Source organism: Parambassis ranga, chromosome 15 (assembly GCF_900634625.1).
Source record: "Parambassis ranga chromosome 15, fParRan2.1, whole genome shotgun sequence".
NCBI classification, from domain to species: domain Eukaryota; kingdom Metazoa; phylum Chordata; class Actinopteri; family Ambassidae; genus Parambassis; species Parambassis ranga.
Window position 1 is genome coordinate 21,104,140 of NC_041035.1, and position 26,561 is coordinate 21,130,700.

The window sequence follows — 26,561 nt, forward strand, 5'->3', positions numbered from 1 at the left end:
TGGACCAAAAGGAGAGAGAGAGAGAGAGAGAGAGAGAGAGATGTGGGACAAACACGTTTTATGGACGGTAATTATGAGGTAATTATTATCACGTGATGAAAAGTAAGTATGTTATTAAGGTATAATAATGACAGTTCAACAGTTCTGTGTTAAAATGAAAGTAGTGAAATGTATAAATCATATATACGATGTTTGTCCAATGTATTCATGTTTATGCTGTGTTTATACAGCTACTCATGATTTGCATTTTTTCTGTGATTGTACCTGAACGTCAAAGATGGAGTCAGAGAATCAGAGAGGACGGAGTGACACTGAAAAGTTGTTTTATTATTGTTTTAACACAATCATACAGTTCACAGAGTTTGTGCGTGTTATCATAACCCTTAATGTAATCACAGTGTTGGATTAATGCCGCAGACTGAGGTTTGTACGTGTTTTATTCTGACATGTTGTGGTCATCCTGAGAGCAGGCAGACTTCCATGTTTTATCATTAACTCCTCACAGCCACAGAATGGTTAATGATGATGTTGTTGTTTGTTTTCCTGCAGAGGAGAGTGAGCTTCTCTTTTGATGTGTTGCATCCGACTGAACCATAATGCACGTGTTCCCTTCTTCCATCCCTTGCTTCCTTTTTTCCTCCAGCCTGTCACTGTGGGAGTGTTTGCCCTGAGCTGTGCCTCCCAGGCAGCATGTCCCCTCCTCCTCCTCCTCCAGTGGACTGAAGACGTGTGAAACGTCCCTGCTTCCTACTGACAGTGCTGCTGGTAGTTGAGTTTGTCTCCCAGCCTGGTTCCTGCCAGATGCTTGTTGAAGGCCTCGTCCATCTCTCGGCTCTGCTCAGGTGTGAAGTGGTTCTTCCAGTCTCCGACCTCACCTGCACAGGGACAAAGACAGCACACAGCTGATATCAGATTTTTGTGACATTTAAAGTGTCCGGTCTTCGTTCATTGATTTGATCTTGCGCACCTTTTCTGAAGATGATGTTTCCCATGTTGCCGAGGGAGTTGTCGGAGCTCTCCTTCATGGCGTGGAAGGTGCTCTCGCCTGCGATCCGCTGCACCTGAGCCTCGGCCAGGCTGAAGCCGAAGAAGCTGGAGATCTGACGGATGCCCTCGCTCAGATCCTGCAGGCAGCAGAGGACGTTTGTGCAGGTTTGCAGGTTTTCAGAGCAAAAGAAGAATGTGTGTGTGTCGCACCTGTTTCAGGTCCTCGTAGGTGACGAGCATGACGTTGGGGTCAGAGATCCTCTTCTCCCAGGCCAGGGCGTGATCGAAGTATGACCCCCAGGACACTGCACACACAAACACAACTCTGTGTAAGCTTTTTACATCATATGTTGATGGAACAGGAAGTACCTGTTGAGCTGCATGGTCACATGACTACAAATCATGTGACCATGCAGCCGCTGAGCAGCGTGTCACCTGTGACAACTGTGGAGCTCTAAAAAAGCCTCCTGGACCTGAACCTAAACCCAGCAGGTTAGGGCTAGGTCATTTCTGTGTGTTTTTATGAACCCCTGGTGATGATAAACTGCAGAGCTCCTCAGGTTTCACTGTCCAGGTGCTCCATGGTCTCAGCTCAGACTTTGAAAAGAGACCCCGCCTACAGCCGTCTGCATGTAAGCGTGGACCTGATAAGCAGCTCAGGTCTGTTTTTATGGGTGTCCTCCTGTAGTAAAGTCACTAAGTGGGACATCTGCCAATCATTTCCACAGTGCGACTGCTGACTCAGCAGAACGTGGTGTTTACAGGTCAGAGTGGTTCTATAACACATGCTTTAAAAGATCTCTGGACAAAATGTGCACATTCAAAATGGCTGACCCACCTGTACTTGTGTGTGTGTGTGTGTGTGTCTGTGTGTGACTCACCGTCTCCGCTCATGAACAGGGAGTAGAAGCTTTCCCAGGACTGTCCGGACGGGAGGACAGGGTTGCTGTTGGAGAAGTGGTAGAAGGAGACCAGAGTGTCTTTGGGGTTCCTGAAGATCACCAACATCTGTGCAAGAAGAAGCAGCAACACACACGTCACCTCCACCGCCTCCGTACATCTGACCACAGCCGCTGTGTCTGAGGCTCACCTTAGTTTTCTTTGCAAAAAAGGAGGCTGGGATGTTGTCGGGGTGAAGGTGAGTTCCCAGAAACCTCGGAGAGGGAGTCTTATCTATAGCCTGAAGGAGACAGAGGCCGTCAGGAGAACAGGTACGAACAAACAAACAAACAAACAAACAAACAAACAAGCTGCTGAAAGAAAACAACCCGAGGACAGTAAAACAGTGAAAGATAAACAACAGACAATAACGTCTGACTGTGTCAGTCACACATTAATCAGCTGGGGCTGGGAGGGGCTTATCCCTTTGTGACATCACAACAGGCTCGCTGCACTTTTTAATGAACTGGGAAAGAAATGGAGGCCGATGGGTTGTGTCTGAGCTGAATGCAGCGGAGGTGGACCTGCTCCTTTGACCATGTGAACACAGCGGAGCTTTTCTTTCTCTTCTCTGACAGGAATGTTTCTTTGAGGTGATCAGGAACACACACACACACACACACACAGTGAGTACCTTTACGGCATCTGGTCCAAAAAATTCAATCAGCGGCGGCATCCTGGACTCTGTTTTCACTCCTGTGGCCTCTCCAATGATCTTCCTCAGCACACCCACCATCCAGTTAAAACCTGCACAGACACACACACACAGACACCACACACACACACCACATACACACACACACAACATGCTGTGTTTAATGGTCTCAGCGACCTTTCTGCAGACACAAAATAGTGAAGTGAACAGACACATGAAATGATGCAGACTGTTCTCATGTAAACATGTGTGACTGAATCTGTAGTACACAGTGGCTGACAGCGCACACACACACACACACACACACACTGTGTACATCATGGAGCTGGAGCTGCTTTCTTTAGTGTGTCTCTCTTTTTGGCAGGAAGCCAGGAGCTGTCTTGTTTTACTCACTGACACATTTACCTGGCTGCAGGTCACACTGAGGTCTGTGTGTGTGTGTGTGTGTGTGTGTGTGTGTGTGTGTCAGCACTTCCTGTCCCCTCAGAAGAGGTCAGAGCGGTGAACCTGGGGGTGCTGATGCTGCAGTCATGTGACCGTGCTGTAGCTACTTTATAGCTTAGCATTAGCTTTTAGCTTCAAACGTCATAAAGTGGTGTTCATTAGCGAAGATGATCCTGCTGAACTACACCTGTGAGGATCATAAACGTATACTTTAACAGACGTGTGACACATCCATGATCTTTAATCCATCAGATTTGTCCGGATTTCCATCCTTTTTGTGCACAGAACTGATCAGAGGGAGGGAGCGGCAGCAGGCAGCAGACCGTGTCATGAGGAGTTGAGGTGAAGGTCGGGCTAATCCTCCCCTACCTCCATCATCTCTCCCTGAAACGTCAGGAAGCCATTATCCTCAGTGTGACGCTGTTTAGAAGCCTGTGTTATCAAAAGGGGGCATTCAGTCACAGACCGGCCTCAGTCTGAGCCGGCCCGCATGCACAGTGATGCAGGATGGGTAATCTGACATTCCTCTGCAGCGAGAGCTTTCAGAAAGTCAACATTTCCTCGTAAAGAAAACACGTCACATTCCTCCAGCGCAGCGCGGCGACAGCAGGAATGCCGCTCTGCTTCCTGTGTAAACCACACTGTGAGGACGTGTGTGATTCAGAGACAGAAGCCACTCCTACCTCCACCCACCTGCACAACATCTGCTCATATCTTCATCTTATTCTTTAAAGGTGCACAGGAGGAGAGCTTCCCTCTCTCCATCCATCCACAGAGTCTCCACCCTCACGCTGACTCTGCCCTTCCACCACATGCCTGCAGTCACCGCACAGGGCTGTGTCTGAGGCTGAGTGTCTGCACAGTGTAGAAAACGAACGTTTCTCTCTGCTGCTGGACATCGGCCTGAAAGCTGAGCTGTTGGTGGTGCAGGCCTGTGTGTGTGCCTCCTTCTCAGTGCAGAGGTTGGACTGTGGATTGTGTAACAGCTCGTCAGGTCCAGTGGATGCTAGGGACAAACACAGAGGACGTCGGTCCCTCTGATCAGAGCAGTGTGTCACTGAGCCCAGTCTGTGGGAGACACAGTGACACAGACCGATCAGCGCTGTCTGATCAGATGAACGTGAGGGAACTCTGTGTTTGTTTTGGATATTTGTGGCATGAGTGTTGCAGCTGGCTGCTCTGGTAGCAGAGGAAATCCTGACTCAGTGGTTGGGACTTTTTAAAAATGCACTTGAGATCTGACCACAGGGGGGCACCAGATACACACACACAGGCCGTTTCGGAGGCCTGGAAACGGCCGTGACTTTCTCGAGCCGAGAAGTTCTTAGTGTGGTTCTTCTCACGGTGGAGAAGCTTCACTACTTTGCGGTGGCTAACCGTGCCCTGACTGCACCTCCGCCCACGAGGCTGATATCATCTTATCTGACCGTCAGAGAGCAAACACCTCCCGTCCCAAACGTCACGCCTGCAGCCTGTGACGGCGGCTCGCTGATATTCAGAGATTTAGTCTGTGAAACAAGCTGCTCAGGTAGGTGACAGGTCCCTGAACCGCCCACGCGGTGCGTTCAATGACCGGGTGCAGCTCTGTCAGGTACAGGTTTCAATGGAAGCAAACATGTCGTTGGAGTTTGTATGTTGTAGCTTCCTGTGTTTGCAGCCTGTGTTTACAGCCTGGGCGTGAAGGGGTAAAACCTGTGTCTGACATTTCAGACACTTTCACCTGTGTTACAGTCGTTAACGTTACAGGCAGCTGGTGGACGGGTGGTCAAAGGTCAGAGCGTGGACAGATAAAGACACAATAGGCCACTCCCACTAACAACCACCCACCCTGACACATGATGAAGGTCCTCCGCCCTGCACACAGACGCACCGCGGGATGGAGGGAGGCGCTCCACTCCTGCCCTGTTAGTCATTCCAGCAGCAGAGCCTGAGGAGCAGGTTCTCTGAGTTATGTGAGCGGAGCCGGTTCTCCGGCGCTGACTTCCTCCAGGTTACATCAGGACATCGACCTCTATGACCTTTAATTATTTACAGATATTTTTGTGGTCATTCAGAGGTCAGAGGTCAGGGCTTCCTGTCACCTTCACACATGTTTAAAGAACACAACGCGCCTGTCTCCTTATCAATACAGCGTCTGTAACCCGATCACCGCTACTCACCACATTTAGGATACGCCACCAGCATGATGTCATCCTCGCGGGCCTCCATGTTCTCCAGAGCCTCTAAATGCTCCTCGGGACACATGAGGCGCGGGTACAGCACGCCTTTGTATCTGTACAGCTTCTCCTCGTCACTCATCTCCTTCGCCATCTGCATCCTGGACTGCATCTTGTTGAGGAAGACGTTGGTGCTCATCCTGCTGCTGTGTGGAGAAGGTGAAGCAGGAAAAGTGCTGCTGCCCTGAGTGTGAGCAGGACGCTCTGAGACCAAAGGGGTGTGTGTGTGTGTGTGTGTGTGTGTGTGTGTAGTAAAAGGAGGAGGAGGTGCCTGGTGCCTCCTCCTCCTCACACACACATGCAGGGAAGTGTGTGTGTGACTGATGGGAGATGTCTGCACAATGTTCACCAGATGGGAGGTACATGCTGACAGAGTGACCCCGACTCTCCCTCTCTCTCTCTCTCTCTCCCTCTCTCTCTCTCTCCCTCTCTCTCCCTCTCTCTCTCTCTCCCTCTCTCTCTCTCTCCTCTTCTCTCTCTCCCTCTCTCTCTCACACACACAGAGCTTCACCATTTTCCTCCCGCTCGTGTTTGTGCAGCTCAGACCACAGAGAAACCTGCAGACTTCAGCAGGGTCCTGTTTCCTCATGAGGTCGGCCGTCTGATAAAAACTGTAGAAATGAGTCTGGGTTTCCTCACTTCCTGTTGTGTAAGTCCGCTCTCTCTCAGTCTTCCCACAATGCACGTCCACCTCAGCACTGTTTAAAATGTCACTTTGGACAGTTAGTGGTCACCTGATGCTTCATTACCATGGAAGCGAAGGCAGCGTTTGAAGGAGCCTTCAGAACGTGCTGCTGTGTCTGAAGTCGATCCTCGTGGACCTCCATAAGGATTTATTGACTGATTTGACAAAGATGGTTTTATTTGGCGCAGATTCAGGATGATCGGACCGGGCTGAGCCCGATCCAGGGAGGAGGCTTGAGTCCCCCCGCTGGATGGTGGGGAGGTGGTTTGGTTTCAGTAGAAGTGAGAGGACGGGACTGGAGGACCCGACTGGGGCACAGCGCCCCTGACTTATAAACTGTTTCCTTCCAAAGACGTGTGTGATGGTTCAGTGGAGGTAAACTTTGTAATGAAGCCACCTCAGAAACAGATCTGACACCCACAGAACCATCACAGGACTGTTCTTGTGATATATTTCTGCATGAGTATGTAGCAGACGTCCACTCGGCTGCTCAGAGCGCTTGTGCTGCACCGGGGCGTTTATCTGACGGAGAGCAGATGTGGCAGGAAACAGATCCAGGGGCCTTTCAGGGCTGCGAGCCACATGGAGAAAATACATTCACTGTGGCAACGCAGTCACACACACAGACACACACACACACACACAGCAGGAGAGAGTCTGACCCGCTCGCTCCTCTCTCTCCTCATGTCTCTCGCCCTTGCTCATACATAAGATTCCAATTTTCTGAACGTTCATTCTTCAGCTTCACTCGATCACAGATCACACTCCACCCTCGTTCCCACCCTCCCTCCTCTCTCCGCTCTCTTTCTTTCTCTCCGTCTATTTATTCCACTGCCCCCCCCCCCAGCTATAGGGGGCCTCACAGTGTCACTTGACAAACTGTTGCAGACAATAATCTCCATTCAGCGGTGTACAAATGAGCAGCCACATAGTCCACACACACAGACTCAGCTCTGACCGAAATGTGCACCGACACACACATCAGAGGGTTCCACACACACACACACAGACACACACACAGAGTTCTGTGGGGCCCCGGACATCGAACACACATTTCCAGGCTTGGATCCGTCACGCTTCCTCCTCTTTCTCTGATTCTCTTTGATTACATGACTCGTTTGTAAACCCGGCTGACTGACTGTCCGACTCTCTCTGAGCTCCCTGCTGAACACGCCTCAGAACAGCACAGCTTTAAGTCAGACCTCTCCTTCAGTGCCAGCTGCTCTTCATTTTTACCAGTGGCTTTGTATGAGTAGGTGGAGCTGAGGCAGGAAGCAACAATCTGCTGCAGCAGGATGACTTTACACTTTTCCATTGAAAAGGAGCCTCACATCAACACATAACTATTCTTCTCATCATTGCATCAACCACCCGTGAAGTTAAAGACCTGATGTATGAAAGGTTCTATACAAATAATGGATGACTGATTGATTCTATTGTCTACTGGAAACACACACAGCAGCAGTGTGAAGCGAGGCCAGACTCAAAACACAAAGTTTAACACTTTCCTTAATGTATGTAGTCTTTTATTTATTTATTACAAAACTCTTTTTTTGATTTATTGAAAGAACTATATTGATTTTTATATTTATATGCACTGATATTATAAAAAATAAATAATGTATAGTATGTGCAAACTATAGATGATCCATTCATGGCTTTAGATTAAATGAGCACTCTTTTTTATTTTTATAGTATCAGCTTTTGAAGAAAAAATATATTGTTTCATTTTGTTGTGTTATTTATTTCGTTTTTATTTAGTTTTGTTTGGACTCCCACAGCAGAAACAGATCTGTAAAGCATATGAACGGTCCATCCCTCCGGAGAGCGATATATAGATCTGTGACCTGACGCATGCGCCGTGCCGCCAAATTGAAGAGGCTCATGGGTACAGGAAGTCCAAAATGGCGATGGACGGAATGATGTCCACGTCTTCGGGTTTATCTTACCACAATGTCGGCGACTTTTACCCTAGAAAGTTCGGTTCGAAGCCGGATGTGGTTCCGTCCGGGGTGACCGAGAGGAAGGTGTGCCCGCTGGATAAACCTGACATGGTGTCAGTGGACGTCATTAACGTCAACGATGCAGGTTTGTTATGCTAGCAGGCTAACAGCTAAGTACACGTATTCAAACGGGCCGCCCGGCTAACTTTGATGCTAACAGCTGTTTCTGAGTTTGGCTGTGAACGGTAGCTTCGTTCCGCTGTTCGTCTGCTCTGACGGCGGTGCGAACAGTAGCACCGGGATTACCGGACAGTTTAACGTGCCGAGTGTCCGCTGCAGGCCCTAATCTGTGTTTGTTGGTGTCTGTGAATCCGGCTAATTTAGCTAGCAGTGACTCACTCTCAGCAGTTTGAACGGAATCCATGAAAAACGGCTGCACAGGTTCAGGTTTACATTAGACGTGGAGCTAATTCAGGTTAACACAGAATTTACCTTACTTTAAAATGATTCTGAACACATAACCTACCATGTAAACTGTTTAGGAGTCTCCTAAATAAAGTGAATATTCTTCTACCAGCCCACCTAGTGCTGGCATATTGTTAACTTCTAAACAAAATAATTACAGGACACATAATTACACAGGAACAGCTGTTTTTCTGCAACAAAATCAGAAACCTTCACTACATCCACGCAGTTTATCGGTTTGTGTATCAACATAACTGAGGCCAGCGTCCTTGTAAAGTGATAACACACTGATCATGTTGTGTCTGTCCACAGATGTCCCCCTTCACAGGAAGAAGCACGAGCACGACACCTACGTCCTGGTGAGTGTCGACATGCGTGCATCGTTTGTGGATCCGGTGCGGCTCAGCAGTGCCGCTGTGATGTGAGCACAGATGATGTGGAATAAATGCAGCACAAAGGTCTTCTCACTGGAGACTGCATGTCAGGATAGTTTCAGAGGTAGCAGAATAATGGCTGTGGATACAGACCCCTCACTCCTCGGATCCTTGCAGACATACAGAAAGGTTAATGAACTTTCCAAGGAGATCAGAATCAGAAATACTTTATTAATCCCAGGGGTAAATCCTGAGGTTTAATCCCAGCACATCAGGTCGATATTCCCTTAAATCTGCCCGATGCCATGACGCTGGTCATGTTCCCAGAGGGAAGGCTGCAGCAGGTTTCTCTTCCCTGCTCTGGCAGTGGAGTAATAAATTCATATAACAGATTCTAGTTCTAGTAATCATTCTCCTCCTTATTATGCAGTACCACAATGCACCACTTGGTGTCACTGTAGGTCAACCTTTACATCCTGCTCTGCTGACACAGACTCGGTGAACCTGAGTGTTTAGTGTAAGCGTTTTTATTTTGCTGCTTCAGATGTTTGTTTGTTTCTGAGCTCGTCTTTAACTCTTTGATGACTTCTGCTCGTATGTTTTGATTTGCAGGGCACCATTCATCCATTCAGAAAGACACACAGATCCATCTTTGGGAAACTTTCACAAGAATTCAGATTGGTCACCTCAGATAGACGGGTAAGTGTGTGTGTGATTGCTTCATGTTGGTGATCATTGCCTGGACATCCTCATCATCCTCTGAGCCTCTCTGTGGTTTCTACTCAGCAGTTAGCATCTGGAGAGTCTTCACTTTACAATCTCATTAAGCTGTAAGCCGGTTAGATGCTGCGTCTCATGGAGTCAAACCCAAACACCTGCAGTAATCCTGTTTTCCTAGTAGGTCACCATGTTCCAGTGAAAGCAGGAGGAATGAAGCCGTCAGAGTGAAACACCATCAGCCTTAAAATGAAATTTCAATCAATAAGATGGAGGCATAAGCAGACAAGTTAACACTGAAGCTCCCTGTGTGTCCCGGGAAAAAGGGCGGTGTGTAGTGGATGAGTAAAACGTCAGTATATCTGTGACTGTTAGTGTTTTCATCTACTACACGACACAAGTGCAACACCACAGCTGTAATGTTTCAGTTGGAAAAAGGTGTCAGACAAAAAAAATCCAGCGTCTGAGTTCTCTGATGTCCCAAGGATTGAATAATCTGTATTAGCTAGTTTTTCAATGCAGTCAGATTTGATAAACAGAAACAGTCCACGTAGCGTATCGCAGCTCATCAGGGTCAGCCGTGGACTCCGAGCTGTCAACAACACCGCAGACATGATCATGAGTGTGTAGGGAAGTCGGTCTATATGTGCGTGTGTATGGCGGCATTATTGCACTATAATCCACTTTGGCCACACGCGGGCAGGGGGTCCTGCCCCCCCATAGAGCCTTGGATTGGATTACACGCTGTCGTACACGGCTTAAAGTCCAACATCGTTCAAACGGGCGAAAGTTGAGATGTGCTTCCTCAGCACCGGCCCTCGTTTCAGGTCTGTTGTTAGGGTTTTTGTGCTGTGACGTGGACCCTGTTGACATCTGATTTCCGGCCCTCGTGATGCAGAGCAGAGGAAATACTGTTCATTGCACGAGACGTGAATCGACGGTGCTTTCAGAATAATGTGCAGAGTTACGATGCGCCTCACTCACCGCGTGAGCTGTACAGTACGTGCTCATGTGCTCGAGGTCATCAGCCGCTGCCGCTGTGACAAAATGTCCTGATAAAAGTAGAACAGAGACATCAGGCTGTCAGCAGAGGGAGGCTGTGGCTGCGGGACAGGAGGGTGAGAGGAGCAGGCGTCATCGCGTCCCTGTTGTAGCAACCGAGTCGGAAAACTCCTCTGCTCGTGTTCTCAGGCCGACTCATTATGTAAGTAGTTTTATTTTAAGAGGAGAACACAGCCGCCCTGGAGACAGAGAGCCCTGATGGCTCCGATCTGAGCCGACAACGAGCGGCAGGATGTTTTTATTTTTTGTGTCTTGTCATTGAAGGCGACCCTCGGCTGTCTGTTTAAAATAATCCCACAGTTTACACACGATCCAGGCCTGTTGGAGCCGTGTTCCTGTCGCTCTCTCTCTCTCTCTTATGAGTCACGCCCCTTCTCTCCATGATGACACACTCGCCGGCGCTGCCTGATGATGTGGCACGGCGCTCGCCGATGATGTCATCAGGCCTGGCATCGGCAGGGGCTCCTTATTTAATACAGTACCTGGTGAGCGGGCTGCTGTACGAGCGCTGCGGCTCTGTCACTCCGATGTCACATGTAACCTCAATATGCTGGCACGCCGTTATGCCGCCGGACAGCCGGGCAACCCCGCTGACTGACAGGCGGGGGCAGCAGAGTGTCGGGATGGAACAGCCGTGCACTCTCCTCCGGGCGCTGTGTGTGGGTGTACATGTAGGGGGTGGGGGGTGGAGTGTTTTGAGCCGAGCGCTGTCTCTGTGTTTGCACACACAGACACATGCATGCGCACACACACACACACTCTGTAGGTCTCCCATGCCTGTCACTGGCTAGTGCTGTCACCAGACGCCCCAGTGCTGTCATAACACGGCACACCACAGTAATTGTAGATTTCACAGCACTCGGCGCTCCCCACCACGGCATATGACTCCAACACGAAGTGACAGGCCAGGACGCGCACACACAAATACTCCTTCCCCTGTTCTATTTCTTGTTTCTTTTTCCTTTGACGCACACACACACACACACACACACACACTCTGCTCAGGGGGCAGTGTACACTTGAGAATGTATTGTTTTTCTCATAGAGGACTCGGCAGATGGAGTAAGAACATTATTGAATAAGCTGCTTCTTTGTTACACAACACGACTGCCCTCTCCTTAAATAGTGACGGCGTGGCTCATTTGTCTGAACCTGTGTTTACTGTTCTGCTTGGCAGAGGAGCTGTGGTGAGAGTGAGAGCACTCACACTGGGAGAGAAGTGTCTGTGGGTAAAGGCACAGGAAGAGTCTGCATACTTAAAGAAGTCACTGCTGGATAATCCACAGTGAGGCTTTCTGCCACACTCAGCATGCACCTGTTGGCCCGGCGTGTGTTGAATTTGGGTCACGTTCCTGCTGGTGGAGCATTAAGTGATTATTAAATTCAACATTTCTGTGTGTGTGTAGTGGGTTAAAAACAATGATATCTAAACCCAGCATTGAGCCCGTGCTCAGGCTGCGACCTTCCTCCGGGCTGCTGCTGCTGCTTCTGTGATTCACACTGTACAGCCAGCGAGTTCCGCCGCGCAGCCGGAGCCGGAAATCCTCGGCAGAGCGGGTCGACCGCTGCTCCCGCCGCCCAGCAGCCAAAACCCAGCAGCTCCCAGTCAGTTTGGAGCCGTGGACTAAGATCAGACGGCAGCTGGTCACCTGCCAGAGCGTCGGCTGCAGGACACTGACTGACTGACTGACTGACGGTCGGGGGGGTGGAGAGGGGACGCCTCTTCAGGACGCCTGTGAAACGGTCGTTTTAATGCCTCAGTAGGTCTGGAGGAGGGAGGAGCTCTGTGTCTGAACAGATAACCTCATTCAGAGTTTAAAGGCTACTCATGGAGAAGGAGACGCAGCGGCCGCTAACAAACCACTAGCAGATACACTGTGTTTAAAAAGCCTCATTTTATCTGTTCACACATGAACCACATCACTGCTCTGACCCAGACCACTGCTGCTGCTGAGCCAACAGGCTAAACACTGATTACGTTTACATGCACACACGCAGCCATGCTAGTTAAAATCTTAAGAGAATCAGAACCAGAACTAGAAGCTCTGCAGTTGCTCGAAAACACTAAATGTAAGAGATATATCTGTGCTCCAGTCTCTGCTATGTGCAGTACATCCACTACATATTTAACAAGAAAATAAAAACCAGATCCTGGTGTGAAATCAGTTTTTAACTGTGAGCAGACCATCAAGCTCTGAATAGAATATACATAATGTTCTGGTTTCTTTCTAATTGAATCTTGATGTCTTTAAGACCCAAACTCACTCAGCTGTCAGGGATGTTATTGACACAAACCTGATGAAGACAGGACGTCCTGCTCTTCATCCTCCTGTGTTGTTGTTTAACGGTTATTTTGTTTGTTGTCGTCTCCAGTCGTGGAGGATCCTGCTGTTTGGGGCGCTCAACCTGCTGTGTACCGGCTGTCTGCTGATGTGGTGCAGCTCCACCAACAGCATGGGTGAGCACACACACTCACACACACAGAGAACACACACACTCACACACACACACACAGAGAACACACACACACACACTCACACACACACAGAGAACACACACACTCACACACACACAGAGAACACACACACTCACACACACACACAAAGAACACACACACAGACACACAGAGCACACACACACACAGAGCACACACACATACAGAGAGAGAGAGAGAGAGAGAACACACACACACACAGAGAACACACACACAGAGAACACACTCACACACACACACACACACACACACACACACACAGAGAACACACACACACTCACACACACAGAGCACACACACATACAGAGAGAGAGAGAGAACACACACACACACAGAGAACACACACACTCACACACACACACAAAGAACACACACACACAGAGCACACACACAGAGAGAGAGAACACACACACACACAGACAGAGAACACACACACAGAGAACACACACACACACACAGAGAACACACACACACAGAGAACACACACACACACACACACACAGAGAGAACACACACACACAGAGAACACACACACACAGAGAACACACACACACAGAGAACACACACACACACACACACACACAGAGAACACACACACAGTGACAGAGGGAGATGCAGATAGACACATGTAAACTGACACACAGACTGACAGACACACACACTGTGAAACCTGGACATTAACAGGCAGAGATACCTGTCTACACACAGTAAACACAGATTGACAGTCACACACATGTATACACATGGTAACATGAGTGTGTGTGCTGCAGCTGTGCGCACACACTGTCAAGTCTTTAGGAAGTGTGTTAGCAGTGTTGTCTCACCACAGGGGTTCATGCTGATCCTGCTGCTGTGTGTGTGTGTGGGGGGGGGGGGTCACCTCAGTCAAAATATGGCACTTTAAAGGGCACGTTGAAGAAACAGAGTCCTTCACAGCATCTGTTTTTACCCTCTGGTGCTGCAGTATAGAGAGCACATCTGTCATATTGACAGGCACCATGTCCACACACACACACACACACACACACACACACACACAGCAGCGCAGCAGATAACAGTGTTAGTAAAGGACGATAGAATGTGCCTGCATCTCGTCTTTGTTGCTCCAGAGGTGGTTCCTTATCACATGTCTCCATATTTTGATTGATTGATTGATTCTGGATGCACAGCACACCAATGATTTCCACATCTGTCTGTTTCACTTTTAAACTCTGTGATATATTTAAGTGTGTCAATTTCTACAGATTAGCATTCTCTCAAATCAAACATGGCGTGCACTCGCAGACGATGACAGCTACATTACCTGCTGGCAGATGTTAGCAAACATTAAATTAGGCCAAATATCAAGTTTTTCTGACACTTCCTGTGACAGTCGTGTGATGAAAAGGTGTATAATATAATCTGATTTTTTTGAAAATTGGTTGCTGGCCCCTCCCTTTCCATTTCGTAGCCAAAATGGCGTCCTGAGTGTGAGCGGATTCTATCGTCCACCATCTTGGAGTCTTCAGCCGCGTGCCTGTCCGTGTTACCTTCATTACACTCAGTATTTCCTCATGTCGTGTTGTTGAACTTTGTCATACTGAGGGATTGTTTTTGCTTTTTTCTGTTGTTTCTGGTGGTCTTTGAACGCACCGCGTGTGATACAATGGAAGATGGAAGTAGATTATGACGGAGTGTATCTTTATGTGATGTCATCAAACACTGCCACAAAAGTGCGCACCTCTTTGTTGCTTATGTGCGACACACGAGGAGGAATCTGACTGACAGTATTGAGACCCGGCCCGCTGTCTGCTCCCGTCCATCTCATCGGGGCCGAGTATCGACGGCGGTGTCGCCTTCCTCCCGTTTGTTCGATACCTCTGTTCTCTGCTTCCTGTCTGTACGACACCCAATGCCGCCGCTCTGCGCGCGTGTGTGCGTCTCAGACTGCAGTATTTGCAGGCAGACCGGGCAGCAGGGATAAGGTTGCATGTTGTTCTTTTCGTGGCAGCATTTTCCTGAGTGATGGAATCCCTGAGAGGATTTAATGTTGGTGGCTGATACGAGGCTCGCTGACCATAAACACTGTCGCACTGCACAGCTGTCTCACCGCACAGCTGCATGCAGGACGCTCACCGCGACGCTGAATGTAGGATTAGAATGAAGTATTTACTAATGCTTAACTCATGCCTCATAGCATGCAGCTATTATAAAGTGCTACCGCATGCATGTCATTTTTACCCTGTTCTTGACTGAGGTGTTTTCAGGAAACAGGAAAAACTACACCTGACCACAGTCAAGGTGCTTTTCTCTCTCTGTCCAGATTATCTGAACTTCCACCCTCGAACGATTTAGCTCCTGTTGTCGATATTTAATTGCGAATCAATAATGGGGAAAAACAACTTGTTTGTTTTAGAGCTTTGATTTTATGATCACATTTTCAAAAGTTTTTGTGATTTGTTATTTTATTTTTTGTCTGTTTATTGATACTTGCTTCAGTCATACGCCGATCTGTGGAAGTGTTATATAAGAAAAGCACAAGTCAAGCAAAAGTCAATCTGTGTCCAGCAACGACTGGGCCTGTTGGACACAGAAGTGGAGATAGCTGTAATCTATAACCTGATTCAATGTGATCACTGTCATCATCATCATCATCGTCATCGGACGTGTGGTAAATGAAGCAGCAGCTCCAGTTCAGTCTCATCTGCAGGAGCAGCGGGCTGGTTCCTGATGCTGCTGCTGAATACTGAATTGTTGTGAGGTGTGTCGTGGACTTGCAGGTTTTTTACCTGTATTCTGGTGGCTGGTGAGCTGATGATGATGATGATGCTGATGAGTCGACCAGCAGATGAAGTGAAACTGTCCTTTGAATGTGGATCCTAATGCGTTTCCACATTGTGTGTTTGTGCAGTAAATTCATGCAGGGCCTCACTTTATGTAGGGGAATCTCAGCGCTGAAAGAAAGGAGACGAGTGGATCTTTGTACAGCTGATAATGAAGCACAAAGATGGAGAGAAGGGCTGTACCGTTACAACCAGTATGTGTGTAATAGGAGTGGACACACACGCACGCACACACACGCGCACACACACACACACACACACTGTGGTTCTCTCTCATTATTTTCATTCACTCTCAGCTGTCAATCCCACTCACCAACAGCCTGACCACAGCTATGTACTCCATCACTGTGTGTGTGTTGTGTGTGTCTTTGTATGACTGTGTGTGTGTCCGCCTGTGTCAGGACCAATGAGATCTCTGCATGTCCTTAGCTGTTGGCTAAAGAGCCTGATGATGTGGAGCGTTCAGTGTTTGTCTTCCACCTCATTAGTTTGAGGCTGCACACTTATGTGTGTTCTCCTCCCACATTCACACCTACAGGGAGACACAACTGTGTGTTTGTATGCACACAAATGTTCTGCAGCAGTTACACTGTGTTCTCCAGCAGTCTGAGGTGGCTTAGAAGTGCGTCTGTGATTTCTGATCTTGTTGTTGCTGTGACTGTGTGTGTAGGTTTGCACCAGCCTCTCCTGCTCGACGTCCTCGTCATGTTGTGAGAAGTTCAGTTACTATGTACCACAAAGAAAACCACCGAGACTGCGGTGCACACTGTATGCTAAGCTAACACTGTAGAAAGATCCGTCTTCAAGTGTTTACTAATGCACCAGGTTACAGAGGTCTGTGTGTAGTTGTGCAGAATTGGTAAAAGTATTAAACCTATATTGAATTGGAATATCAGCAGCGCCTGATTTCCTCTGGTTGACCCGCCTGATAATCCTCCACACAGAGACGGATATGCCACAGCTACGGTAAAGACAGCTAGTAGCAGCATGATCTGCAGAGGATTTATGTAAAGTCGCTTCGTGCCTAAAACAAGCCGCCGTGGCCCAGAGCGCCTTCACAGGGCGACGTTAGGTCCTGCAGCCTGAGATGTGTTTGGAAGAATCGTCGCTGCTTTCAAACGTCTCGTCTTGGTGTCTGTTGATAATATGAGCACCGAAGCCTTTTGTGTTGAGGAGACTCGCACATCTGTGGACTCGCCAGCCTTTCAGCTAGATGTTGTAATCTCTTGTTTAAGCACAATGCACTAATTGGTTAATCCTTAACCCTTCGCTTAAAATTTGCAGCAGCTTCTGTTGTTTGTTCCCATCCACGTCGTCAGTTGGAACTGGAAATGTGTACATCCAGCGCCTCCAGTGTATTCCCCCCCCCCCCCCCCCCCCCCCCCCCCCCCCCCACACACACACACACACACACACACACACACACACACACACACACACACACACACACACACACACACACACACACGTCCCTGCTGACCTCCCTTTGCAAGTCTAATACCATGTTCTAGAGCAACTGCCCCAGTGATGCAGACAAAGCCTCATATGTACATACTGCTGCAGGAACACACACACACACACACACACACACACACACACACTCCCTGGCCCCATTAGCTCATGACTAACGGCTTAACAGACGTGTAAGTACACACACTATAGCGCACACACACACCCCCCCTTTGCAATCTGGTCCTATGTTCTCTCGGCTGTCAGCCTGTTTGCAAACACACACACACACACACACACACACACACAGGCACACATATAGGCTCTGCATGCTTTAGTGGATGCAGGGAGGCGGTTAACCCTTAGTCGACCCATGAAGCTGTCAAAAGCGATAATCAGGCTGCTGCTTATCCAGACCCACTGTTCCTGATCTCATTGCCTACGAGTGCATGTGTGCATCCGTTGAAAGCACACGGGGCCAGATTGCAGCGTGTGTGTATGCATGAGTTTTTCCTTTCCAGCTCAGTGACTGTGCAGAAACAGCAGTTACATGTTTTTACTAAGAAGATGGTAAAGCAACACTCGGAAGTGTTCGGAAGGCCGCCGTGTCTGCTGGAACTCTTCGGGTCTTTTGGTGCTGGCAGAGCAGTGGGTCTGTTTTCACTGGAGGAACTCGGGTTCGGTGTGAACGACTCGTTTCCTCTGTGACGGCGTAGCCTGAGCTCGTTGAAACAGTCGTTCCCTTTAATCTGGTGTTTTGAGGGCGTCAAACATGGAGGTAAACAAATAAAAAAGGCCTTTAAAGGAAACAGAAACCATCAGTAGCAGCTCAAATATTAGCAGAACAAAAAAGGAAAAGAAAAGTAGAACCAACCGGCACAGAAGCAAGGCTTTATCGGCCGACACATATGGATTTGTTGATCAGTTAGCGCCACATCGTGAGCCCAGTGGGCCCTGCGCTGCAGCGGAGGGCCTGGTCCTTTAGAACCAGCCCAGCCAGAGTTCCTTCAGATAAACCACGCCTACGCTCTGACAGAGGAACCTGCCCGGCTGCTGTCCACATCACCCGTCATTAATCCACTTCTTTAAAGCCTCGTTAATGCTCCATTCAAGACGAGCACATGGCAAACATTTATTTCTGTTTGAATGATTTTTCAGTCAGTCACCTAAATGGAATCGTTTGTTTGTGTTTGTTGAATGATTCTAAATTTGAATTTTAAAAGTCAGATAAAAGATGTTAGCTACCCCCTCAGCACTGCAGAGCTCCAACACCAGAAAGATGCAGAGGCCAGAAAAATGTACGTTGTAATCTGTAACTCAAGAAGGGTTTATGAACGATCGTCTAATCCAGGACTTTACTCAGAGGTTAATATCATGGCCCTCCATCCATCACACGCTGATCAGACGAGCTGATGCTCCCGAAGCTTCTGCCGTGGCTGCTGTTTAAATCAACTGTCCTCCACACGAGCAGCTGCTACACTGAACACTGCTGCTCTGTGTGTGTGTGTGTCTCAGTGCTGTTTAAGCAGTGCCGTTGTTGCACTGTCGCTGAAACATAATCTGATGATGATTCCACAAAACTGTGTGTGTGTCTGTGTGTGTGTGCGCAGTCAGGCTGGTCGTCCCATATCAAATTGTGCAGTGGACGACTGGATCACTTTCCAGCCTCTTACAAAGTAAAGACATCAGCTTTTTGTCTTTTTGCCAAACTCGGTGTAAACTTCAGTCCGTCCTTCTGTGCTTCTTCTTTTTCCACTCCAACACCGCCCGACTCTCTGTCACTAATCTTTTCCCCTCCGTGTTTCAGAAACACACACATGTACACACTTACACACACACACACACACCTTCTTTCACCTTAAATCACCTCGTTCACCTGAGCCCACCCTCCTGTGTGTGTGTGTGTGTGTGACAGCCTTTAGGTTTACACAAATTCAGGTTACAACATTGAGTTATATGTATATTTGTCTGTGTAAATCTCTCTGGAGGAGTGTATGGGCTGCGTGTGTGTGTGTCTGTGTGTGTGCCTGTGTGTGTGTGTGTGTGTTTCCAGCTGTTTTTCGACCCAGAGCAGCTCTGAGAAACCAGGTCAAGTGTCTGCTCCACAGACGAGTAAACACAATTCATCCTCCTCACTTTTCTCCTGAAACTGATTCAAACAGGGAGATTTTATATATTTATTATATATTTGTATACATTATATACATCATATTTATATTACAATGAAATGCATGCGTTTCAGATTTGCACTAATTTATTTAGAATTACTTGATTATCAACGTTTCTTTACGTCACTACATCGTGAGGATTTACAGGAAAGGTTTTTCATCATGCTGCAGTCATTCCACACAATGATATCGTCCTATAAGAGCGTTTAATGTGCAGTGTTTGTGTGCATATCTGTTAGTTTGTTTGTGTCTCATCCAGACATGGTTGAGTGTGCACATGTGATCTGAGATGTGTGCGCTGTCCCCAGGCCCTCGGTGTTCCTGTGTGTCAGAACACAGCTGGTGAAGCAGTCCATCCCACGGGGCCTTCAGTACAGCCAACACAGACACACACAGACACACACAGACACACACAGACACACACAGACACACACAGACACACACAGACACACACACAGTGATGGCGTGTGTGTGTTTGTGTGTGTGTGATCAGCTCCTCTTTCTCCCCAAACAGCCATCACATCTGCTTTTCTGTCGGTGAGACTCCATCTCGTCTGTGAGTGTGGTACCAAGGAGTCCCACCTAAAAGGGGCGGTCCACCGAGAAAAACATGGCTGCCTGTGAACATCATTCAGTCAGATATTCTCATTTACATTCCTGAATTTTACTTTACTGCAACACATCAGCTTGACAGAGCTGTCCCCGGCTGAACCTGGTTTAAAGGCTGCTTCAGATGCTTCCCTGGCTCTTTTCCCTGGTAATGAAGGCTGCATCAGGTGGATCCCTCCTCCTTCAGCTGCACCTTGGTTAGGCTACAGGAGCAGCTCTGTGGGCTCCTTACACTGCATCCTTCAGAAGGTGCAGCCCTTCAAAGTGGGAGTGAGCTTCCAACCGCCAAACACTGAAGTTTTGATCAGTTACAGGTCACAGTGGGACAAGAACAGGACGTCTTCCAGACATCCAACCGTCTCATTTAGTAACTGTTGAAGAACAGGAGGCCTGTAGTGGGACAGCTGAAGTTCCTGCTACTCACGTCTCAGGATTCTGACTTGAATCTTTACACCGGCACCTTCTTCACTAATTATCTAATAAAAATTACACAAACACAACATGTTTAACAGTATTGATCTGTTGGATATTGGCAAAAAATCATTATTGTGCATCACTAGACCTGATGAAGTTTGACTGACAGGGTAACACTCACAAAGGAAAGTTAACTCTCTGCCTCCTGCAGGAAGGTAGGAGGTAGAACCATGAGTGGTGTCAGTGAATACTGATTATAGACCCATGGATTGATGACGGTTTATCAGCCTCAGCCCTGTTGATGAAGAACTCAGAACAGCAGGAGCTCCTTTAACATACCAGTGCTGCATCCTCAGCAGACGACATTACATTGATTATCTTCATCCCTTGAGGGTCAGGGCATGAGGGGCATGAAGAGCGTGTGTGTGTGTGTGTGTGTGTGTGTGTGGTTTTACATATCGCTGCCAGCTGCCTCTGAAATCCCACATGGAGACATGAGACTCTGTTTTACCTCATAAATGGACGCAGCGGAGCTTCGCTCTGGTTTCATATTGACAGAAGCTGCTTGTCATATCAGAGCATGACACGCTGTGTGTGTGTGTGTTGTCGTGTTGCCTATCCAATTACGTGCATGCTAGCTGTGTGTTGGACGGCTGATATTAATAAGCAGTGTTGTGACCACCCGTTTTGTCAGGTGTGTGATTTTTTGAAGCCCTCTGGTTGGGCTGCGTCAGCACCATCCTCCTCTTCATCGCTCTCCTCTCCTCGGATCATGTCTGCTCCTCCTCATCTCACTCACTCGTCCACGTCCTGTGTCCTTTCCTTCCTTCCTCCGCTTCCTCGTCCCTGGGGATGCTCGTCCTCACCGCAGCAGTTGAAGCGTTCGATAGAAGCTTTTAGTTTACATCTGCACCGCATAAAAGCTGACCCGACACCACCACCCTGTGTGTGTGTGTGTGAGTGAGCTTTGGGTCTCAGCTTACTGTTTACCGGAACCAATGACACTAAGCTGCTATTTGCTGTGGTTAGCACATCCAGCTCCTGCCTCTGTGTGTGTGTCTCTGTGTTTCACAATATGACAACACAATCTGACTTTTGTCTTTGCCTGAAATCAGCTAAATGATGATGTGGATTTGAAAATATTTGTTTATCAATGCACGGTCTTCATGCTGCAGCGTCGTAGTACTGTCACTCATAAAGGGCCCAGGACCTGAGACATGTCCTCGGACCTGAGTCATGTCCTCGGACCTGAGACATGTCCTCAGACCTGAGTCATGTCCTCAGACCTGAGACATGTCCTCAGACCTGAGTCATGTCCTCAGACCTGAGACATGTCCTCAGACCTGAGTGTCCACCTGGTGCTTTGTCCATCCGGCTTGGATGGAGTTTTGTTTTACTGCCCTGCTTCATAGGTCTGTGGGTCAATATGTCCATTGATGATCAATATGTGAAGGGACATGACAGGAAATAAGAAATCTTTGGATTCCACCGGGTTACAGAATCTTTGATTGTTTCAGGAGGAAATAATGAAGCACTTGAGCAGATTATTGACTTGGTGATGGGGCGTTACTCTACAGACCAGGATGCTGCTGCTTAAAGACTGGTTAGGCCAGCTGAAGTCAGGTCAGGGCTGAGGGGGTTAACACTGCTTTATTTTGGACACATTGTTCAGCGGCCAGCTGTGTGCACGAAACCCTAAAATGTGACGAGTTAACAGACTAATTTATTTGCTGATGTAGTTTTGGAAGAAGTTCAGATCTGTGCATTGGAGGGCCCGTGAGACGGCTTTTGAATTTTACACCTGGGTTCTGTCAGAACCTCATGATGTCGGATCAGGCAGGCTGTCTCTGACCATCCCCATGACTCGAGCTGGCGATCGGCCTCCACTGTGTACATCAGTCGTGGTTCCTTACCTTTACATGCTTTCACAATGTGCTCTGATAAATGAAGTGTCTATTCATTTGTGTATCAGTCTGTGCCTGTGCATTTGTAGTTCGGCCTCTGTGTGTGTGTTTGGGCTGCTCCTCTGCAGACAGCATTAAATATTTATCCTGCTGCTCGTATTTCTCCCCTCTCATCCGTCTGTCCACTGCCGTCTTCCTTTCTGCTTCCTTCAAAGTTTAAAAAGTGTTTCTTCATAATGCTGTTTAAACGTTTCTCCCCCTCTTTCTTTCTTTCCTTCTTTCCTTCTTTAGAGTTTTATTGTTGTAAATACAAATATAACGGAGTGAAAGCAGAGAGAAAGTGATGACTCGGTGCTTGGACAGAACTCCATCGATCATATGAAAACAAACACAGGGATTTGAATCCTTCAGTCTGCTCTGGTATTGAGTTCAGGCCCTGTGGGGCGACTGTGTGTGTCTGTACATGTGCTGATGTGTGTGTTGTGTTGGTGTTTATGTATGTTCACTTTGATATTCTCCATCTGCTCGGTGTGTGAGCGTGTGTGTTACAGTTGAATAATGTCCCGTCTGCTGTTTGTTGCTCCGGTATCACATCCACACGTCCTCTGGGTGTCGGTGTTTGTAAGCAGGAGACTTATGAAGGAATTGAACCGAGCCCCGTGTCTGTGAGTGTGTGTCTGTGAGTGTGTGAGTGTGTGTGTGTGTGTTTTGCGGTGTGGGTCATTGACAAATCAAGCTTCTAAAAGGCTATTTTTAAAAAGTATTTTTTTAAATAACGTAATGCATATTTTTGAGTCCAGAATAATGTGTTTAAACAAATCTCATTTATTAAATAACATTTCTATCTGTTTTAACTCATATTTTAACAGTTTTTTTCAACGTCACAAGCAAGAAATGTCAGGTGGCGCAACCAAATATTTATAAATATATATATATATTCCTAATATTTATTTCAAGATAAATCTTTGGCAAGTATCCATTAGGGTGTGTACACTAGGTAACACATTATTATTTGGTAGTTTTGTTTTGTTTATGCAATAATTTAAGATTTTTCCCTTTTGTAGGTCAGGTTTTAACTATCGTTAGCATCCAATTTTGTATTTAAAGACAGAAAAAATATTTAAAAAAAATACACAAATTCATATATTCAGTAAAATAAGTACACAGATTATATTTAGAAACCATTTGGTCACTTTAAGCTATTATTTATTAGTTTAAATTGGTTGCACCACCTGACGGTTATTAGTTGTACCACCTGACAACATTAGTAATGACATGAAATATGCTCAAAAAATGCATTTCATTTCAAATATTTACATGTGTTTTAGTAAATAGTCTGTATTTAAATTTTTTTAAGTAAAATAAATCTTTTTTTTCAAGAATGCGAGTAGTAAACATCTCATCAAAACCACTTAATACAACATTACATTTGATACAACCCTATACTAAATGATAATTTAAAAAAGGGCATTTCATGAAGAAAATGCAAGTTTGATTGCTGCAGCTGAAGCATTGCTTTGAAGGCTGATGTGAAGGATTGCTCTGAATTGCTGGAGAATCAGAGCAATTCAGAGCTTTGTATGCCTCTGTGTGTCAGCCTGTCACCATGGTAACAGCAGAGTACTCCAACTTTGAGAGCCTGGTGTGCAGAAACAATTCAGAATTAGAAAATGCTGAATACAAGTTTGATAGAGCAGCATCTAATGAGCGTTTTAAGACTAAAATGGAGTCTGTAGCTTGAAATTTGTAGGAGGAGAAGCATTTGGCAGATGACCCTCGTTGAAGGGCTCTCTCATAGACTCCCATGTTAAAAATGACATCGAAATTGCTTAATATTTAAAAAATTATCATTTTTTTTGAGAAAAACTTAAAGTTGACCCGGAATGTCCTCTGTGAGATGAACATTTTTATAGTTGAATGGCTGAAATCGGTCAATGTATGCTGAAGATACGCTGCACCAAATAATGTACGGAAGAATAAGAAAGAAAGAAAGAAAGAGGGTGAAGAACACGAGTTTGATTGCCTAGCAGCAATCAAACTAACACTAAAGGGAAGTTTTAACAAAATTAAACCATTTTCAAATATGGAGTAATATTTGTACAGACCTACGGAGCCCCACTGATGACATGGTAAAAAAAAAAAAAATGTGTAGGCCACGAAATATGTATAATGCGCGCACGAAATACTAATTCATGGCCACTTAGTATTTCGTAGGAACTAATTAGTATTTCGTGGCCACGAATTAGTATTTCGTGCGCGCATTATACATATTTCGTGGCCTACAAATTATTTTTTTTTTTACCATGTCATCAGAGGGGCTCCGTACAGACCTTCTCAGGTCTGTGTAATAAAGAATTCCCAGTGTGAATGCATTAGCCATGTGTGCCATGAATTGAGAGGCTCTGGTTCTGATATCACTCTGAGAACTTCAGCTGAGTAGAAAAAAATGACGTCAGCACGGTGGGGCCAAGTGAAAGCATTTTTTCCTCCCAGTTACTTTATGCAGCTCACCTGAATCTCTTCACCAACTACTTGAAGAACTTGCCCTACAAAGCGGCATCTAAAATGTACATATTATTATGTAAAAATGTGTAATATCTTTGATTAAAACTAGTAAACATTTTAAACATGTCACAGATATATTTAGAGCTTTTAATAACATTATATAGTGATATTCCTTGCAGTTGTGCCACCTGACTAACTGGTTGCACCACCTGACTTTTCCAACTTATCTTAAAATAAATAGGCTTATGTTTGGATGCTAGTATTAGTGTCTACCCATGTCATCATATTCATATAGATCAATTTTTATAAATAAAGTGTTTTATGATAAAATTTATTTTTTCTAGTTTTCCATTGGTTGTACCACCTGACATAGAAAGTGTACCAGTCTGTATATGAATTGAAAGTAGTTGTTTTTATCAATATTTAAGAGAGAGCTACAAATCTTTTAGCTTAATCCCAAGGGTCCCTTGGGGTCCTCTGGCTGATACAACATCCTGTTTATGGCTATTGTCTATTCACTTTAAAATAAAAGCCCATTGTTTATGGTTGCACCACCCTGACATTAAGTAAATGTAAATTGCGGGACAAATGTTTTTCAGTTATCTCAACAGCTTTAAAACTGTTGATATGAGAAAAAAATAGATTATACAAAAGACTATAAACATAAAAGTATGCCAGAGCATTTAATTTTGAATGTATTGTTATTAAAAGAGCATTTTTAATAGGTTTTTTAGTCTGAGCATTTGCTCGGACAGGTGCTCCACCTGACATTTTAGGGGTTTGAGAAGCCAAAACAGAAAAGAATATAATTATTTGAATGTACTGAAAAATGTATCAAAATAAATAAGTTTTATAGATAAAAGTGACCAATGTTATGAAAAGATTACATTATTTTGAAAGAAAATAGTGGACTCGGACTCAAAAATATGCATGTCATGTCATTGACCCGTGTACATGTAAACCTATCCACGCACAGCGAGGGGAAATTTCAGCCCTGGCATTGATTGGGTCCAGCCTGTTCCAGGGTCACTGTGATGTCAGCGTTTGTGTTATTATTGCTTTTATTGTCGACTGCTTTTAATTCAACATAACACAATGACATCAACCCTCATTGATCCCTGTGGAGAGATGAGCCGCTGCGTATCAAAATACCAGCCGGACGCAGCAAAACATAAATGGATGTTAAAAGTTGTGATAAGTGAAGTTACATAAACAACTTTTAACTGACAGGTCTCCACATCCTGTCCGTCCCGTCCAGCCTTCACTTCCAAAAATCCTGTATGACAGTGTGTTTGATTTCATGCTAATGCTAACAGCGCTAATGGTGTTACTCAGTAGGGAACCTTTGCTGCTTTGGAGTCAGCTCTGTCCTTCCTCCACGTTCGTTTACAAGACTCCAAATCACCTCATCGGCCCAGGTGCTGCTGCTCACATCAAAAAAAGCTGTCAGAAATATTTGTTTAAATTCACACCTTTAAGTTGTTCTCTTGTTAAAAGTAAGGCTTGGGACACACTGCGTGACTTTTCCAGTCTTAACAGATGTTGAAAAGAATAGGACACACGAACAGACTGGCTTCTACAGATCTTTGTATGATAATGGGGGTCACACACCTAACTGCTCTTGATCAGGGATCACTGACTGCAGGATTTATCAAACCAACTGTAGTCAACTCAATGCAACAAACAAACCAGATGGTGGCGGAAATGAA

General features: G+C 46.4%; 2 protein-coding genes across 3 annotated transcripts in view; one reads left to right on the forward strand and one right to left on the reverse strand.

Moving 5' to 3' along the window:
- Window positions 1-306: 306 nt before the first annotated feature.
- Window positions 307-5,444, reverse strand: sult6b1 (sulfotransferase family, cytosolic, 6b, member 1). Its single transcript, XM_028422845.1, has 7 exons — window positions 5,185-5,444; window positions 2,561-2,673; window positions 2,078-2,167; window positions 1,869-1,995; window positions 1,198-1,292; window positions 968-1,124; window positions 307-875 (listed from the first exon to the last, which is right to left on the reverse strand). The coding sequence occupies exons 1-7, from the start codon at window positions 5,378-5,380 to the stop codon at window positions 748-750; spliced, it is 906 nt and encodes a 301-aa protein (XP_028278646.1). The 5' UTR covers window positions 5,381-5,444; the 3' UTR covers window positions 307-747.
- Window positions 5,445-7,830: 2,386 nt separating this feature from the next.
- Window positions 7,831-26,561, forward strand: part of slc30a6 (solute carrier family 30 member 6) — a 37,851-nt gene continuing 19,120 nt past the window's right edge. The window contains exons 1-4 of one of the 2 annotated variants that reach the window (XM_028422810.1): window positions 7,831-8,014; window positions 8,647-8,693; window positions 9,321-9,407; window positions 12,861-12,945. In XM_028422810.1, coding sequence (XP_028278611.1) covers window positions 7,831-8,014; window positions 8,647-8,693; window positions 9,321-9,407; window positions 12,861-12,945 — 403 coding nt within the window. Of the gene's footprint in view, window positions 8,015-8,646; window positions 8,694-9,169; window positions 9,226-9,320; window positions 9,408-12,860; window positions 12,946-26,561 lie in introns of those variants that run through there. The other variant, XM_028422811.1, reaches the window with a different exon arrangement.